At 37.0% G+C, this 15,858-nt stretch overlaps 1 protein-coding gene across 2 annotated transcripts in view; it reads left to right on the forward strand.

Moving 5' to 3' along the window:
* Positions 1 to 15,858, forward strand: part of LOC134537809 (HEAT repeat-containing protein 1) — a 103,605-nt gene that overhangs the window by 46,444 nt on the left and 41,303 nt on the right. For both annotated transcript variants that reach the window (XM_063378643.1, XM_063378644.1), the window contains exons 12-16: positions 2,623 to 2,868; positions 6,137 to 6,375; positions 9,430 to 9,573; positions 10,968 to 11,193; positions 13,170 to 13,298. In XM_063378643.1, coding sequence (XP_063234713.1) covers positions 2,623 to 2,868; positions 6,137 to 6,375; positions 9,430 to 9,573; positions 10,968 to 11,193; positions 13,170 to 13,298 — 984 coding nt within the window. The remainder of the gene's footprint in view (positions 1 to 2,622; positions 2,869 to 6,136; positions 6,376 to 9,429; positions 9,574 to 10,967; positions 11,194 to 13,169; positions 13,299 to 15,858) is intronic.

The raw sequence follows: 15,858 nt of genomic DNA on the forward strand, positions 1-15,858 counted from the left end.
CACCTTACACCCACGTTTTCTCACAGCGTCCCCTCCTCCATCTTGACCTTCTTCTCCCTCCGTCTCTTCCGCCGGCCGTCCGTATCCCTCCGCCACACTCCAAAAAAGGGAATTTGACTTCACCACTGTTTAGCAAGCTCACTTATTCTAACGAAGTCTAATTTCAGAAAATGTTTAACCACTATTCTTGACGTCCTACAAGTTAGTTCACACGCAAAAGTTTCAAGCTAAAACTAAGTGGATCAGGGCGCAAGAAAGTAGTTCCTAGCCAATAACAGCCCCCTGGCTGTAGACAATACTGCTATCAAAGTTGGAAAAAAGTGGCTTAACTGCCATTTTATCAGGGCATGGGGGTAAGCTGCAGTCCACCTCACAGTAGGGAAAAGGTGATAGTCACTCGGTGCCAAATCCGGACTGTAAGGAGGGTGATCAAACACTTCCCATCGAAATCTTGCAAGGAGTTGTTGTGTTACGGCGGCACTATGCGGTCGGGCGTTGTCATGAAGCAAGACAACACCAGATGTCAGCATTCCTCTCCGCGTGTTGCGTATCGACTGTCTTAGCCGTCGTAGTGTCGCGCAGTATGCAGCAGCATAGATTTTTGTCCCTGGCTCCATGAAATCAACCAGTAGCACACCTTGGTGATCCCAGAACACTGTAGCCATCTGCTTCTTGGTGCTGAATGTCCGTTTGAACTTTTTCGGCTTGTTTGGAGAATAGGTGTGCATCCACTGTTATGATTGAAGTTTTGTTTCTTCATTATCGAAATGAATCCATGTTTCATCACCTGTCACAATTTGAGTCAAAAAGTGTTCACCATTGTCTGCGTAACGCAGCAAAAACGACAAGGCTGATGCCATTCGCCGCTCCTTGTTGATGTCAGTCAACATCTTGGGTACCCATCGGGCACAGATTTTCCTGTATCCGAGATTATCTGTAACAATGGCGTATAGGGCTGACCTTGAAATGAGCGGAAATTGTTCAGACAGTTCTGAAATCGTGAATCGACGTCTCACGAACAACTTCATCAACTCTCTGAACTGTTTCTCCTGTTGCTACCGACTTCCTTCCTTGGCCACCTTCATCATGGACATCAATACAGCCTTCGCGGAATTTCCGACACCACTCTCGCACAACGCCATCGCTCATAAAGTTTTCACCGTACACAACACTCATTCGGCGATGGATTTCTGCTGCAGTGTGCCCTTCTGCCCGTAAGAAACGGATGACTCCACGCAGCTCGCATTTCGCCGTACAGTTTATCGTTGCAGCCATGTTGACATTCCCATAACCAAGCTTCAACTGAGGTGTGAGTTGGCCGCTCCACATGGTTGGTGGAAGGGGTAAACACTACGAGACGTGTCGATTCGTGTACGAGCGATTAGGGTATTGATTAATGGGCATGCCATGGAGAAATGAAACTGTAATCACACTGCAGGGCACTGTTAAAATGTGGCTGAATAGGCAGGAGGCATCATTTTATGCAGAGGGTATTGGAAAGCTGGTGCATCGGTACGACAAATGCCTCAATCTGCACGGTGATTATGTGGAAAAATTGAGTAAAGATGTACGTTTCTTTAGACATTAAAATAATTTCCCAATTCATTCCCGTTTTTTTATTACAGCCGATCGGAGGTTGAAAAAAAAATAACCCTCGTACATGGCTGTGTTTTATTTCTCGTAGTGGTTCCAAGAGCTTCATTTTTCACCAGCTTCTATTGTAATTTCCAAAGTATTTACACATTCTTACTGACATAACCACAATGTATTTTTAAAAGTATTTATACATTCGTACTAACATAACCGCAATGTATTTTTAAAAGGTTCATTTCAAGAAAAAAACCAAACCAAAATCATCCTACATTAAACCAACTTGTTTCAAAAGCTAGACGGTAAACGTAAAACCGTTAAAATTAACTGTTTCAAATATTTTATTTAATGATAACCTTTTTATATACGCGTTTTGAGTATTGAAGTTAATCACGGAGTTTTTCCAGTCATATATGTTTGAAGTACAATGAAATTAATTTCCCATGTTACACATTTTTTTTTATCCAAATTTTTCCATTGTGGTAACCGAAAGTAAAAACAATAGATAACAATTTTTAAATATTATTATATATGAAATAAAAATTCATGTCCTCAGTAACTCTTAAAAATACTAAGTGAACTTTTTTTTTGTGGTTTCATTCACAGAATATATCTTGTATAAACTAAATATATGAAAACCTGCCATTGTTCAGTGTGGTAACATAAAAAAAAAAATATATATATATATTACAACTATTCGACTTCGAACTATTCGCATTCTATTCGAAAATTTTACTATTCAATTCAAAAATATTCGACCATCAAAATCCACTATTCGCACACCCCTAGTTTTTATATTTAAAAAAAATCTGTGATTATGGTTTAGAATTTCTTTCTCTTTTTTTATTCTTTTAAATTTTATTCTAGTTACATAAATTTTCAAATTTTGTTTGGACTCCTGTGATTTGTGAGAAGTTTATTTGTATGCTTGGTTTTGATTTGAAAAGTAATTGATACGCGTGAATTATTTGGTAATATTAATCTTTAAATTTGCAGAGGCCTGCATACAGTCCTTGTTTGTTCCCCCCGCAGGACATGTTGGTGAGCCTGGTGCCGCTGGGCAGGAAGGTGCTGTCCCGGCCCTCGCGGGGCGGGCTCGGGGTCCACGGCTCCGCGATCCTGCGGCGCGTGCTGGCGAAGCTGGGGCCGGACACTGGCGGCGTCCTGCAGGACCCCCGGTGCTGGGGGCTCGTCGAGGCGGCGCTGGCCGACGGCGGGACCCGGGTGTGGGGCGAGGACGGCAGTCCCACCGTCCCTGCGGTCCTCGTGCTCCGGCAGGTGGGTTTCAGGGAAAACCACGGCATTCCAGATGTCGAGTGGTGTCTGGTTGCGAAAAGCATTTAAGAATGCGTTGAGGGCTGTACAGTAGTTCATTTTCCGTGTTTTGTTTTGAAACTGTATCTTTAGGAGAATGATAAGGGCTCAAAGAATGTTTTCTTCATATATGTTTTTAAAAAAACAGATTTCATAGAAAAGAAAAACAATAATATCAAAGTTTCTTGTTTGTGCTAATCCTGCATTTCTGTGGACCCAAATGTGCCAGATTAAAGACCTTTCCCTGTACTTAACTTGACTAACAATCCCAGAAAATATTTTTAGGCATGAAACGCCCAGTAAAGAATCTTAAAAGCACTCAAGTGCCTTGCTTTATAACTTTATCTTCATTTCTCCGCCATATAGTGTTAAGTTTACTGCTTGGATCTCATAGTTTTCCTACGCACGATGAGAAGATAGCGTTTCACTCCAGAGCCTTGTGCCTAGAGGTGACACCGTGCTGGAAGCACCGATGGGTAGGGACCCCAGAAAATGGTAAATAAAACTGGCTCATTTCGGTGTAAAAAAATGACAAAAGCGGTGCAAAAAATCGGTGTAAAAATAAGCAAGCGGTGCTAAAAATCGGTGTGAAAATTTGGTGAGATACATTAAATTAAAATTGAAATTGGCAAACGAGGATTGTTTTGCTTAAAAAAATTTTAAATTTTAATATTAAACTTAAAATGCACTTAGTTGGCAAACACTAAAAATTTTTTAGTGTTTCTAGTTTTCTTCTTGGTCTTGTCTCCTTTACAGCAACCCTGTGTTCCCCTAGCCTGTTCTATTCCATCTGTTTCTAACCAAATGTTGGTTTTTTTTAAAAATTGTGTTGTATTATTACTATGTTTGGAAATTAAAATAATGTATGGTCAATTAAAATAATGTATATAAGAAGAAGAAAAGTAATTATAATTATTAATTACAGAAACAATAGTATTACAATTCATCATTTCAACAAAGTCAATTATAAATTGTTGTTTGTTTACAACTATGTTTTTATAAGTTTGCAAAGCAGCTCCTATAGACGTCTGTTTTGCAGTACCGGTAGTCGACGTTGATGCAGCACATAAGTTTTTTTTTATGAGTTGTGTTAGAAACGTGTTTTAGGCATGTGTCTCGACGCATCCAGTCCATACGAACGTTGCAAAACTTACACATTATTATCTTATCCGTAACATCAAATATATAAAATCCTTTCTGCTTCATCTCTCGTTCTCGATCAAAATCCGTAACTATTTTCGGCATCTTAACACAAAAATAAGCACTACTAACTAGATGCTTGGAAATTAATACCGAGTAACCGAGACGTCATAAAAAAAAACACTACTGCAAGCTGCACCGTAAAACATTTATGCCGTAGTGGCACGCACACGAAAAATATTGTGTTCGGCCAGAATGAAACTATTATGTAAGCGTAAATATTGTGTTTGCTTCTGTGCGCTAGAATTTTTGAGAACTAATACCAACTACACAAAAATTGTGTTCGTAACGCTGCTACATAGCGGCAACGTAAATATACCGTATTTACTCGTGTATAGCGCGCCCTCGTGTATAGCGCGCACCACGATTTTTGCAACTAATTCCAAAGAAAAAAAAATTGAAATTTTTTTTTCCCCCATAAATAAATTTTACTAACATTTTGTGGTACCTGATTATTTAAATTGATGTGTGGTGATGCGTCAGGAAAATACATAAACTCTGCTGTCTAAACGGAAGATAATGAAGCGCTATATCGTCACAACTGGTACGTGGAAGGAAGGAAGGGAGGGAGGCGTGCCGCGCTACGTTGCTAAGCTGGCGCGGAGAACTTGATGACTCACCGGTGAGGAATGGAGGAAGCGAAGAAGTGGGGGGGGGGGGGGGGGAACTGGTGACAACATTCTCTCTTTCTCTCTCTCTCTTTTTACTAGCTTCTGAGCTGGCTTTCTGTAAAGGGGGGAGGTCTAAAAATAAACAAGAGACCATGACGTGCGAGCTTGCTCGCGCGCGCGCGTGCGTGCGTGCGTGCGTGCGTGCGTGCGTGCGTGCGTGCGTGCGTGCGTGCGTGTGTGCGTGCGTGCGCGTGCGTGTGTGTGTGTGTGTGTGTGTGTGTGTGTGTGTGTGTGTGTGTGTGTGTGTGTGTGTGTGAGAAAGAGAGGCCTTGTTGCTTGTGCGTATGTGTGGGGGCTGGCCAGAAACGTCACCCGTCACCAGGCAGTTAACGACTTCCACTCCTCCCCCCCCCCCCCCAAATTTTTTTTCCCCGTGTATAGCGCGCATCCTTATTTTTTTCCTTTACTTGAGGGGAAAAAAGGGCGCGCTATACACGAGTATATACGGTACATGTTTTCCGCCATGTTGGAACTACAATCAATTTCGTTACGCTATATCAATACAATCGATAGTAAGATTATTTACAGTATCCGACCAATGTAAACATTCTTGGTAATGGAAATTACGTGAATTTCGCGCAAAGTTTCGTGTTTTGTGAAAAAATAGCAGATTTCGTGAAAACTGTGAAATAGTGCCCAATTTCGCGGTATTTCGTGTATTTCGCGGTTCACCATTTTCTGGGGTCCCTACCGATGGGCATCGCACTTATCATCCCCCGCCTCGCCAACCCCTTACTAGGCTAGTCCTTTAACTTCCCAGTGGAGACAAGCAGATGATGCTCTCTCATCCCTTCTTCATGTAACCTGGCAACCACCACCTATTGAAGTCTTCTTTTCTTCATCCGTTTGCTTTATGTTTTAAGGCTTGTGTGTCGCGACCTAACGTTAAAATTCTTTTTTCTTTCATCTCTCTGCTGCTTGCTTTTAAAAGAGGCCTTGTAAATCACTCTTACTGACAAAATTAACAAAATCGGCTGATTATACGATTGGGGATCATCATCGGCCCAGCTCTATTAAACTATTTATAGCGTGTATTGTTGACAAAGTCATGTATTTTAGATCCTTGTTTGGGGGGGGGGGGGGGGGGGAAATTTTGGCAATATTAATAAATCTGAATCACTATGAAGCTGAAACAGAACTGGTAACTTTTGGGATTGAACAGACGTTTGATTGAATTGGAAAATTCTGATTTGAGATACTGCAGCTTTACTGTTTTGAAATGGCTAGTGAATGCTTGTTGGCAATCCGTAAGGGAAACAACCTTATTTTACATAAGAGCCATACAACTACAAAATTGTTTATTAATGCAGTGTCAAGAGTAGCTATGATTTTAGTATTAGTATGTTGTATTTTCTTTGCAGATTAGTGTGGATTTTTTTGCAAGCTTAAAGAGTGAACTGCAGCGCAAGATATTTGACTTGCTTGTGACACTGAGCACAAGCACCGACCAGACAGCTGTGCTGCAGGCAATAAACCACGTCGTGAAAGTCATCATCCTGGATGCTAGTTTATTGTTGCCGCACTTAGTTGGAATGAAGAACGCTGGTGTAACAGAGATGCAAATCACTGGCACGAAGACGAATTCCAAGCGACCTAGGCGGTATGTATTTAATACATAGGTATAGGTTCATTAGATAATTTATTTATTTATTTATTTATTTAAAACAATAGTTGAGTCAAAAATTAGATAATTCACTAAGAAGTATAACATGACTAACAGAATCAAAGGCTTTGGCAAGGTCAAAGTAACAGGCATCAACTTGGCCTGTGCTAATTACTTTGTTATAAACGGGATTAAAGAACGTATTAAGATTAGTGGCCGTGGACATACCTGTTTCAAATCCATGCTGAATATCAGACAGGTTAATTTTTTATTTGGAAATTAAAATGTTAAAATATAATTTTTTCAAATATTTTTGAAAAGCCATTCAAGAGGTCATGTTGGTCCATAATTTGAAACACATAATCTAGAACCACCTTTGTGTTTAGATATTACTTTGGCAGTTTTCCATTTATCAGGAAAAACCTGATTTTTAAGACTTATATCAAACAAATGTTTTAATAAAGGAACCAATAAATGTGAACAACCTTTAAGTATAAAATTAGGTATCCCATCTGGACCAGTAGACATGGAGTTTTTTAAAGCTTTAATGCCCCACAAAACCAACGAATCTGAAATTTCAGGAACTGATATAAAATTATGTGACATAGATGCTTCAAGATCTGGGTGGTTGATAGTTTGGGGAACATATACACTTGCAAAATATTGACCAAATTCATTAGGCAGCAAAGTGGGATCACAAATCACATAGCCATTAAGCCATATAAGCATTATAGCCATTTTTCATAATTTCCATATAACGCCAAAACCTTTTTGGGGTTATGCTTGATGTTATTATTGATCGTTCTAGTCCAAACTAGTTCAAACTTACTAGAAAGAGGTAATTGTAGCTGATATATATAATTAATTTTTAATAGGCATATCTAGAACAAAATCAAAGAAAAAATTTAATATAAATCAGCAAGCATTTCTGTGTTTGAAGTCAATCATTAGTAAAGTAAATTTTTTTTTTATCTTTTTGGTTTCAATATATTTTTTGGTAGAAGCTTCATGCTAAAAAAAAGACATTTGTTGATTCTAACGTGATTATTTAAATATTAACTTTTCCTAATAGGAGTTAAATTTTATTAAAATTCATATTGTCTTTTTGATTTAAGTTGAATTCACACTTCTATATTGTACGTACATAGTTATTTACATACATACATGTCAGTAATTTGTTGTGTATTCATACTATTTTCTACGTAACTTTGATTTTTCAAAATTCACCATAAAATTATGTCCATAGCTATCTATTGCTATTGCAGTCCTGAACTGTCTTGTTTTTTCTGTCATCACATAAGAGTAAGGTGTAGTAATTTGTAGATATGAGTGAAATTCTGTGGCAACTTGACATGTTTTTTGGTTGCTTGTAGTGCCTGTACTTGAAAGCCTGTTAATTTTAATTGTGCTGTTGTCATTGACAAAGCAGAAATAATTATTTATCAATGTATGAGTAAACAAAATACTCTGTGATTAGCTAAAAAAAAGCAGCATGTTGAAGAAGCTATTTGCTGATTGGCCCACGTTGTTGGAAGAGGTTAGCATCCCGTGTTTCAGTGGCTTTGACCATCATGTTTGCCATGTACTCATGACTTGTGAACGAGTCTAGTGGTGGGGAAGTAAGTTGTGAATGAGTCTAGAAGCGGGAAAGTAAGTTTACCACTTTGCGGTACAGGTAATTTGAATTAATCGTAGCGGCTACCAGTCCAAGTAAATAATCTGTGGAGCTCTAGTTTATGAGTAAAATAACACTGTTTAGTATGTTGGCTGCTAAGTTTATAAAGTTGATAAATATGTTATTATTAAACACTATAGGTGTATAAATTAGCCGACCTCTGAAACATAATTAGTTTAAGCACCAGCTTTGGTGTGAAAGGTTCTGGCTTTGAATCCCAGGTAAGGCATTGGTACATATGGCACTATTAATTGTAAGATTTAAGTTAATTTTAGTTTCTAAGCCATCTATCGATTACCTATTAGCATAAAATCACCTAAAATTAAAATCAATAACAAACTACAAAGTCACATCTTTAATCCAGCAATTTATACATCCTGTAATCCTGCATCAATCAATCCACCTGTGTTCAGATTTTTCTGGTGGATTTTAGTGTTGAATTGGGCCTGCTAGGTCGCATTACTTCGCTGTCTCCATTTGTAGTTAGCTTGGAATTTATAATTTCTGTCGGTCGTCTTTTCAGTATATTGTTTCCTGTTTTCTATTTTATTATTTGGTGTTCCATTTAAAACTATATTTTGACATTTGATTATCCGGAAAGATTGATAATCCGTAGGAACAAGGCTATATGTTAAATTGTAATAAAAAACAGAAATAACACAGAAAAGCATGTTACTACACCATTAACACCAAAATTAAAGTTAATACACCACAAAGCTCTGAAATGCAATTAAAAGCATGAAATTAATCAGCATTTTCAATCAGAACTTCACTCTAATGACAAATACATAATCATTCAAATATTAAATTCAATGAAAGTTTGTACCACAATTTATGTACAAATGATTGGAAAAAATTTACTTTTTTTTTTTTTAATCTTGCAACTGTTATTAGATACACAGTTTTACATTACGAATTTAGTACATTTTTCAAAACACAGAAATACTTAACAGATTTATTTTATTTTTCCGATTAGTAAGATATGCTTTTTTTCAAATCATTATATTGTGAAGGTGCATTATGTATCAGTCAAAATGACACTTTTGGGGAAATTAGTACCATGGAACATTTGTTATATTTGTCCAGTAACATGCTGTCGTTTTTAATAAACATATTTCATAGAAAAGAAAAACAATAATATCAAAATTTCTTGTTTTAAAAATGAAATTGGCCTGAAAATAAAAAACCATGAAATCTTGTCTGTGCTAATCCTGCATTTCTGTGGGCCCAAATGTGCCAGATTAAAAACCTTTCGCTGTACTTAACTTGACTAACAATCCCAGAAAATGTCTTCTCCGGAGATAAAATCCTGGTAATGCCACCTACAAAACACCAATAGTATCTTATTATTTATTTATTTAATTTTTTGGTGGCAGAACCATGAATCCAGCGCCTTCACCCCTCCTGCTGCAGTCTGAGGCGTGGAAGAAGGGCGTCACGGTGCTCGAGTTCATCCAGAACAAGAAGAAGCTGCACTCTTCGCATCTGATCCTGCCTGTGCTGTTTGACATTCTTAAGAAGTAAGCTGTTTGGCCAAGCGGCTTCGTGTGTTTCATTACAAGCGGGGGGGAAACAGTCCCGGAAGTAACAGCCCAACTGCTTAAATTAATATATTTTTTTTTAATTATCTAATAATTACACTATTTCTTAAATTACAACAATTTAAATGTCTGCCTGTGGCTAGTGCCCACGCCATGATAATTTTCTTATCGTTATTCATTATTCAAGCGTAGCTCTAAATTACAGAAAAAAATGGAGTAAAATAAACAGGTAAATAGAAAAGTTTGGAAGACACCTGAATTAATGTATTTGTATTTTTTTTTCCGTGTGTACCAGTTTTTTTTTTTAAGTGTCGGTTGGAAAAGATTACGTCAGAAATGGAGAAAAATTGGGAATATTGGCCGGTATTGTCATTTAAGTAATCACATCTTTACATCACAATTTTGTCCACGATCTGTCTTGGACTCTTGTGAAAAGCAATTAAAAAAAAGGTTTAGTAGCATGTTCAAATTAAACTAGTAGTGAATAAATTACAGATTACAGTAGAACCCTGTTATAATGTTCCTGCATATAATGTTTTCCCGCTTATAATGTCATATTTTTAAAGTCCCAATATTTCCCCCATAAGGACAATGTATTTATTTCCTGCATATAACGTTCATAAATGGTGTAATTTCCTGCTTATAATGTTTGCTTTCTAACATTCAATAAATGGGGAAAAAATATTTTAAAACCAAATTATTCCAACACTTACGATAAAAAGTTTCCTTTATGTATGTTTATGTTTACAATCACTGCCATACAATACATGAAGTTTGTTAAAATACCATTTTATGCAATATACTGAAGGTACACAATGTTCATAGTTACATGTCAGTTGGCACCCTTAGTCAACTCTTCTCTTTCCTTGCCATTCCAGTACTATGTACTATGCACGTACATAGTCCTATGATATTTAAGTTGCCAACCATTGAGCGAGGGCATAACTAAAAGTATTTTCTATTGCATACAAATAATTTTTTTTTTCCATTCATACGTAGGAATCCCTAAATTAAACATTTTCAGGTGGCAAAGGAGTAGACGTTCTCACTCTTAATGTTGTCATCATGAATTGTGAGACCATTTTACAAAAAATGTGGCAATGTATCTTTAAAGACAAACAAAATTTAACCAGATATGTTTGGTTTTAACATTAAAGTTGTTTACATAGCTTGGTGAGTCCATTGGTACAAAGCTCGAACATTGTTAAGTGCTAAATTGAGATTTCCTGCTTATAACGTTTTCCTGCTTATAGTAATGTTTTTTTTTTTCTTGTGCTCCCTTGAAAAACATTATAACAGGGTTCTACTGTAGTTTGAGGTTAGAATGATTTGAACGGGATTCGCGAAGGTGGTGTCGGCTCTGACCGTCGCAGGGCGCTGGAGCTGGAGGAGCAGGCCCCGGTGGAGTACGTGAAGCAGCTGCTGCTGTCCTGCGTCCTGCACTGCCTGGAGAAGCTGCCCCCCCCGGGGCCCGGTGTGTCGCAGCCCGAGAGGGCCTTCAACGTGGAGCTGGTGATCCGCTGCGTGCGCTCCACGCAGAACCCCCAGACCCAGCACCACGCCCTGCTGCTGCTCTCGCACCTCGCGGAGGTCCTGCCGGTAGGGACGACACCCCGCGCTTCCAGTTCTTACCCCTGCGTACCTGCTACCTGGGCACACGTGCTGTGCTCAGAGATATCAGATTGGTTTCTGTTTCAGAATACACTGAGAGAGCGTATGAGTAGTTCTGTTTCCGTACTTCATTTTTGAACTTTATTTTTAGAAGAGTGAAAATGCCTCAATATGCGTGTTTTCAATAGTAAGTTTTGAAGCACCTGGTACAGATTCTCGGACGCTTACGATGCTACATTCACCGCTCATATTTCATAGTTGCCCTATTCACGACAAGCAGACTGTTCACCGGTTTAAAGCCTTGCACTTCAGAGGCGATACCGTGCTAGAAGCACCAGTGAGCGTCTACCTTATCGTCCTGTCTCATCGACACGAACGTACCCCTGACTAGGGCGGTCCTGATTCAATCCCCCAACGGGGTCAAGCCCAGGAGATTTTTCCACAAATGGAAAACATGATGGTTATGACACATGCTAATACTGCTAGCATGACAAATTGCAATCTTTACGTAAAAGTTTAAAACAAAAAGAAAGTTAATTTAATGGTCACCCATTTTATCGTTACATTTCTATTTTTTAGAATTGCAACTATTTTTTATGGTTATCAGTATCCTTAAATAATTGTGCAATTTAAGAAATATTAACATACACACAATTGTACTGAATAAATTACTTAAATTTTAAAATCATTTTCATTATTTGTTTCCAAAGGTTTATTTTTATAAACATTTTATACTTTTAGTGCACTATAGCTATAAGTTGTATCATGAAAAAAATTAAAAGTAGGAGATTTTTTTTTTAAATTTTATAATCTTAATATTTTTATTTGGTTATAAAAAATTATGTACTGGCACTGGATATTGATTATTAATAAAATTATATCGTAATTTGTTTTTGAATTTATTAAGTTTTACTGTTTTTGTTGTCATATAATTAATTTTAAAGTATTGGTTTAAAAATTTTTGTGAATGTTCATTTATTTTGAATATTTTGGTTTAAATTCTGATTAATTTGGTGTGCAAGAATAATGGTACTATTAATATATAGATACCATAATGTATAAATTCATACACAACAGTACAAGGTGAAATTATTAAACCTTGTACTGTTATGTATGAAGTCTTGTGAGCCCTGCCTACCTGGGCACACATATAGAGTGCAGAGCTCTAGAAAAAAACCACATGATTTTTTACAGTTCAAGGTATCTTAGTGGTGTCTGCTTACAAAAAAAAAGCACTTAAGTATATCCTGAGGTTAGATTAGTATTTTTATTGCCGTGTTTCGTTTTTTAGGAGGAAGAAAAAGGCTAAAAACACCTGTATCCAGAATAATTTTTAGCTATGAAACAGCCAGTATAGATTCTTGAAAAGACTCAAGGCACTTGTAATCCACCTGCCATATAATGTTGTGGTTACAGCTCAAATCTCATAAAAGTCCTATACATAACGTAAAAACTGTACACCAGTTCAGAGTCTTGTGCTTAGAGGCGACACGATGCTAAACACACCAGGGAGCATCGCGAACTAGGTGGGCTTCTTAAGATGATAGTACCAAAGGTTTTTTAATGATCTGTGAACTATGTACTTGGATGCTTAGACTGGGCTTATAATTTTTAGTCATGTAAGGATTTGAAATTTAACCAACACATGAGCATGTTGCGTTCGTGATCATGGTCACCGTGATCATGGTCACCGTGATCATGGTCACCGTGATCTTTGTAAAGTATGAAGTAGTTTTTATTTTAAACCGTTGTATTTGAAACAGTGTATAGCTGAAAGAAACTGCAATGGGATATGAATTTGATACACTCTTGTTGGTAGCATCTGGTAAGTTTAAGTAAGTTATGACAATTTTTAGCCTGTGTACTGCTTTATAGAGTATGGATTTAAATCATCGTACTCTGTTGCTAATGTGCTGAAATCGTTAGCAATTACGATCAGAAATTTTTTTTTGTCTTCCCCACAGGAACAGGTTCTTCACAACATGATGAGTATCTTCACGTTCATTGGATATTCTGTTCTGCGGCTTGATGATGCGTACAGCTTCCAGATAATCACAAAAATACTTGATAGTGTGATTCCTATCCTGATTAAGGTAAAATGCTTTCAAATTTTAACTAGCACAATTATAATAAAATTTTTATTCTCTATTGCTATTGGTTAGACATGTGTTATAGCTGAAGTACTTCCTCGTAATTATCTTGATTGGAAGTAGTTTAAATTGTGTGTGTGTTTATAACATTATTTATTTTGACAAAATGTGTATGTAGTTCAGTGGCTGATCTACATTCTATAAAATCTTATATACAGTACTACCCTGTATCTGGCACACACCACTTTAAGTTAGAAATCATGTATATTATAAGTTGCTTCTGTCTCGGTGACATACATGTACCATATTTTTAAAGCATTTGTAATGAATTTATCGAACTTAAAAAAGCAGTGGTATTTTGTATATATCATATCACTTATAATTATAAATTCTATAGTAAAATTAGTTAATTACTAGCAGTCTATGTAAGTACTATTTAAGTGTATGATTTAGGGTGTAAAGTTATAGTAGTTTAGTAGGTAGCAATTCTTGCTATAAGTCTGCTTATTTAGTTTGGAGGCATTATAATGGTAATATCTCTCTCTCTCTCTCTCTCTCTCTCTCTCTCTCTCTCTCTCTCTCTCTCTCTATATATATATATATATATATATATATATATTTATATATTTATATATTTATTTATTTATTTATAGTACGTGTAGTTACGTATTTTACTTCTGCGAATCCAGTATTTTTAAAATTAGAGTCAATTTTAAATTTAGTTTTAATTTATTCACAAATATCAAATATTTTTTGAATAAAGTTCAAACATAGAATTAATGTTTTTATTCACTTTTCACATAAGTCCAAGAAAAATTAATGCTATTACATTAGAGGTTTTTTATTCTTGCATGAAACTTAGATATGAAATATGACTGACATATATTAGTGATCTTAACTTGAGATATTGGCAATACACCTCGGACTCGCATACCGCGAACAATTGGTTCCGAGAAATACTCGCGCTATGTGAATTCGCGTTACGCGAGTTCCGCTATCCCTGTTAATAACAATGTTATTTTACATGGTATGGTTTAGTGAATCCACAAAAAATCTTTTTAAGTACGAGGGGAAGGTAATAAAACTGTCACACGCAATGGTAGAGAGCATCAGTCGTATTAACTTTGAGGAATAAACATCTAAGAACAATAATGAAACATGGCACAACTGTTTGAGCGCAGACATACCAAGTTACCTTTGAATTTTCCCCTAAATTCTTATGTGTGTCTGTTTAAAAAAAAAACCTAAAACAAAAAAAAATTGAACTCCTAAACACACATGACATAAGTTGCAGATTGCTTTACATAAATGGAAATATTAACATAGATTGTCCGGAGAAAAAGCGAATGTAGATGTAGTCGCTTCTTCCTCCACGAGTTAAAATGTAAACAAACTGTCTTTGTGTTCGTGTACAGCACGGGGTGAATCAACTTCCTGTCCTGAAGTGGGAGGGGTAGCTGGCGTGTCACAACCTTCATCTTCTCTTTCCCAAGCCGGTGCCGTAGCCTCCTTCACAAGGTCTGCTCGTTTGGAAGTCAATGCAGGCGCAAAAAACTTTCTAGCCGTGTTTGTGTTTTACTTTTTTTTTTGTGTTCGTACAAGTCTTTGTTTACCTGACATACCTTATCGATTTTTTTTTGAAGTTGTCACTTCTTTCTTCGTTTGGATCATTCTCCTCTACAATCTTACAAGCTTCATTTATTTTCCAAAATATGACAATGGTCCGTATCGTAGATTCACTTCGGCCCAATGCGCGACCAATTGCACTATTGCCTTCATGGTTTTTAGAATGCCGTACAACTTCCAACATCGTTTCTAAAGAATTAGTTTTTCTTTTTGCTACCACTTTATCAGACTGTACTACTTTTGCACGTTTCATAATTATTACATATGTACTACGAACTTTACCACGCACAACAACAAAATGACTAGCTGATTATAAAGTGTACAACAAAACAAAGCTTGACGATAACTAGTACATCTACAGTCGCCTGGGAATCGCTTTGAGTCATGAAAACGACACACAGACGCGCGCGCACGCGGGTACGATAACATGACAGCTGAGACGGCTTTTTCCTGCGATAGTTGACGCGCCGAGCTTGGCTAGACACTGCCCGAGCGGCATTCACACGATGTATCCGACGATGCGGCAACCCCCCGCAGCAGTAAATTTATACCAAAAAATTAATTCTCACCTCGCGTTATGCGGGTTTTATTTCGCACTATTGTAACACCCCTCGTGCCCTAAGATTATATTATTTTACATTAATTAAAAACACCTTGGAAACTGCGGGGCAAAATAGTAAGAAAATTAAAGTTAATTACCAGAGGGGACACGAGGTGGTGAACAAGACAAAATTTACACTCCCTGCACACTAGTAACTTGGGAGTTCGTGGATCGTTATGTATAAGAAGGTATATGATAAATAAATACACTATATAAATAATTTGGTCTATAGGTTTTCCTGGTTTATTATTAACCCTTTCATGACCAAACATCAAAAAATTTGGTTTTTTAATAAAAACCCCTTGAAACCTTCAATAAAATATACCAATAAACATG

This window comes from Bacillus rossius, chromosome 12 (genome assembly GCF_032445375.1).
Source record: "Bacillus rossius redtenbacheri isolate Brsri chromosome 12, Brsri_v3, whole genome shotgun sequence".
Classification (NCBI taxonomy): domain Eukaryota; kingdom Metazoa; phylum Arthropoda; class Insecta; order Phasmatodea; family Bacillidae; genus Bacillus; species Bacillus rossius.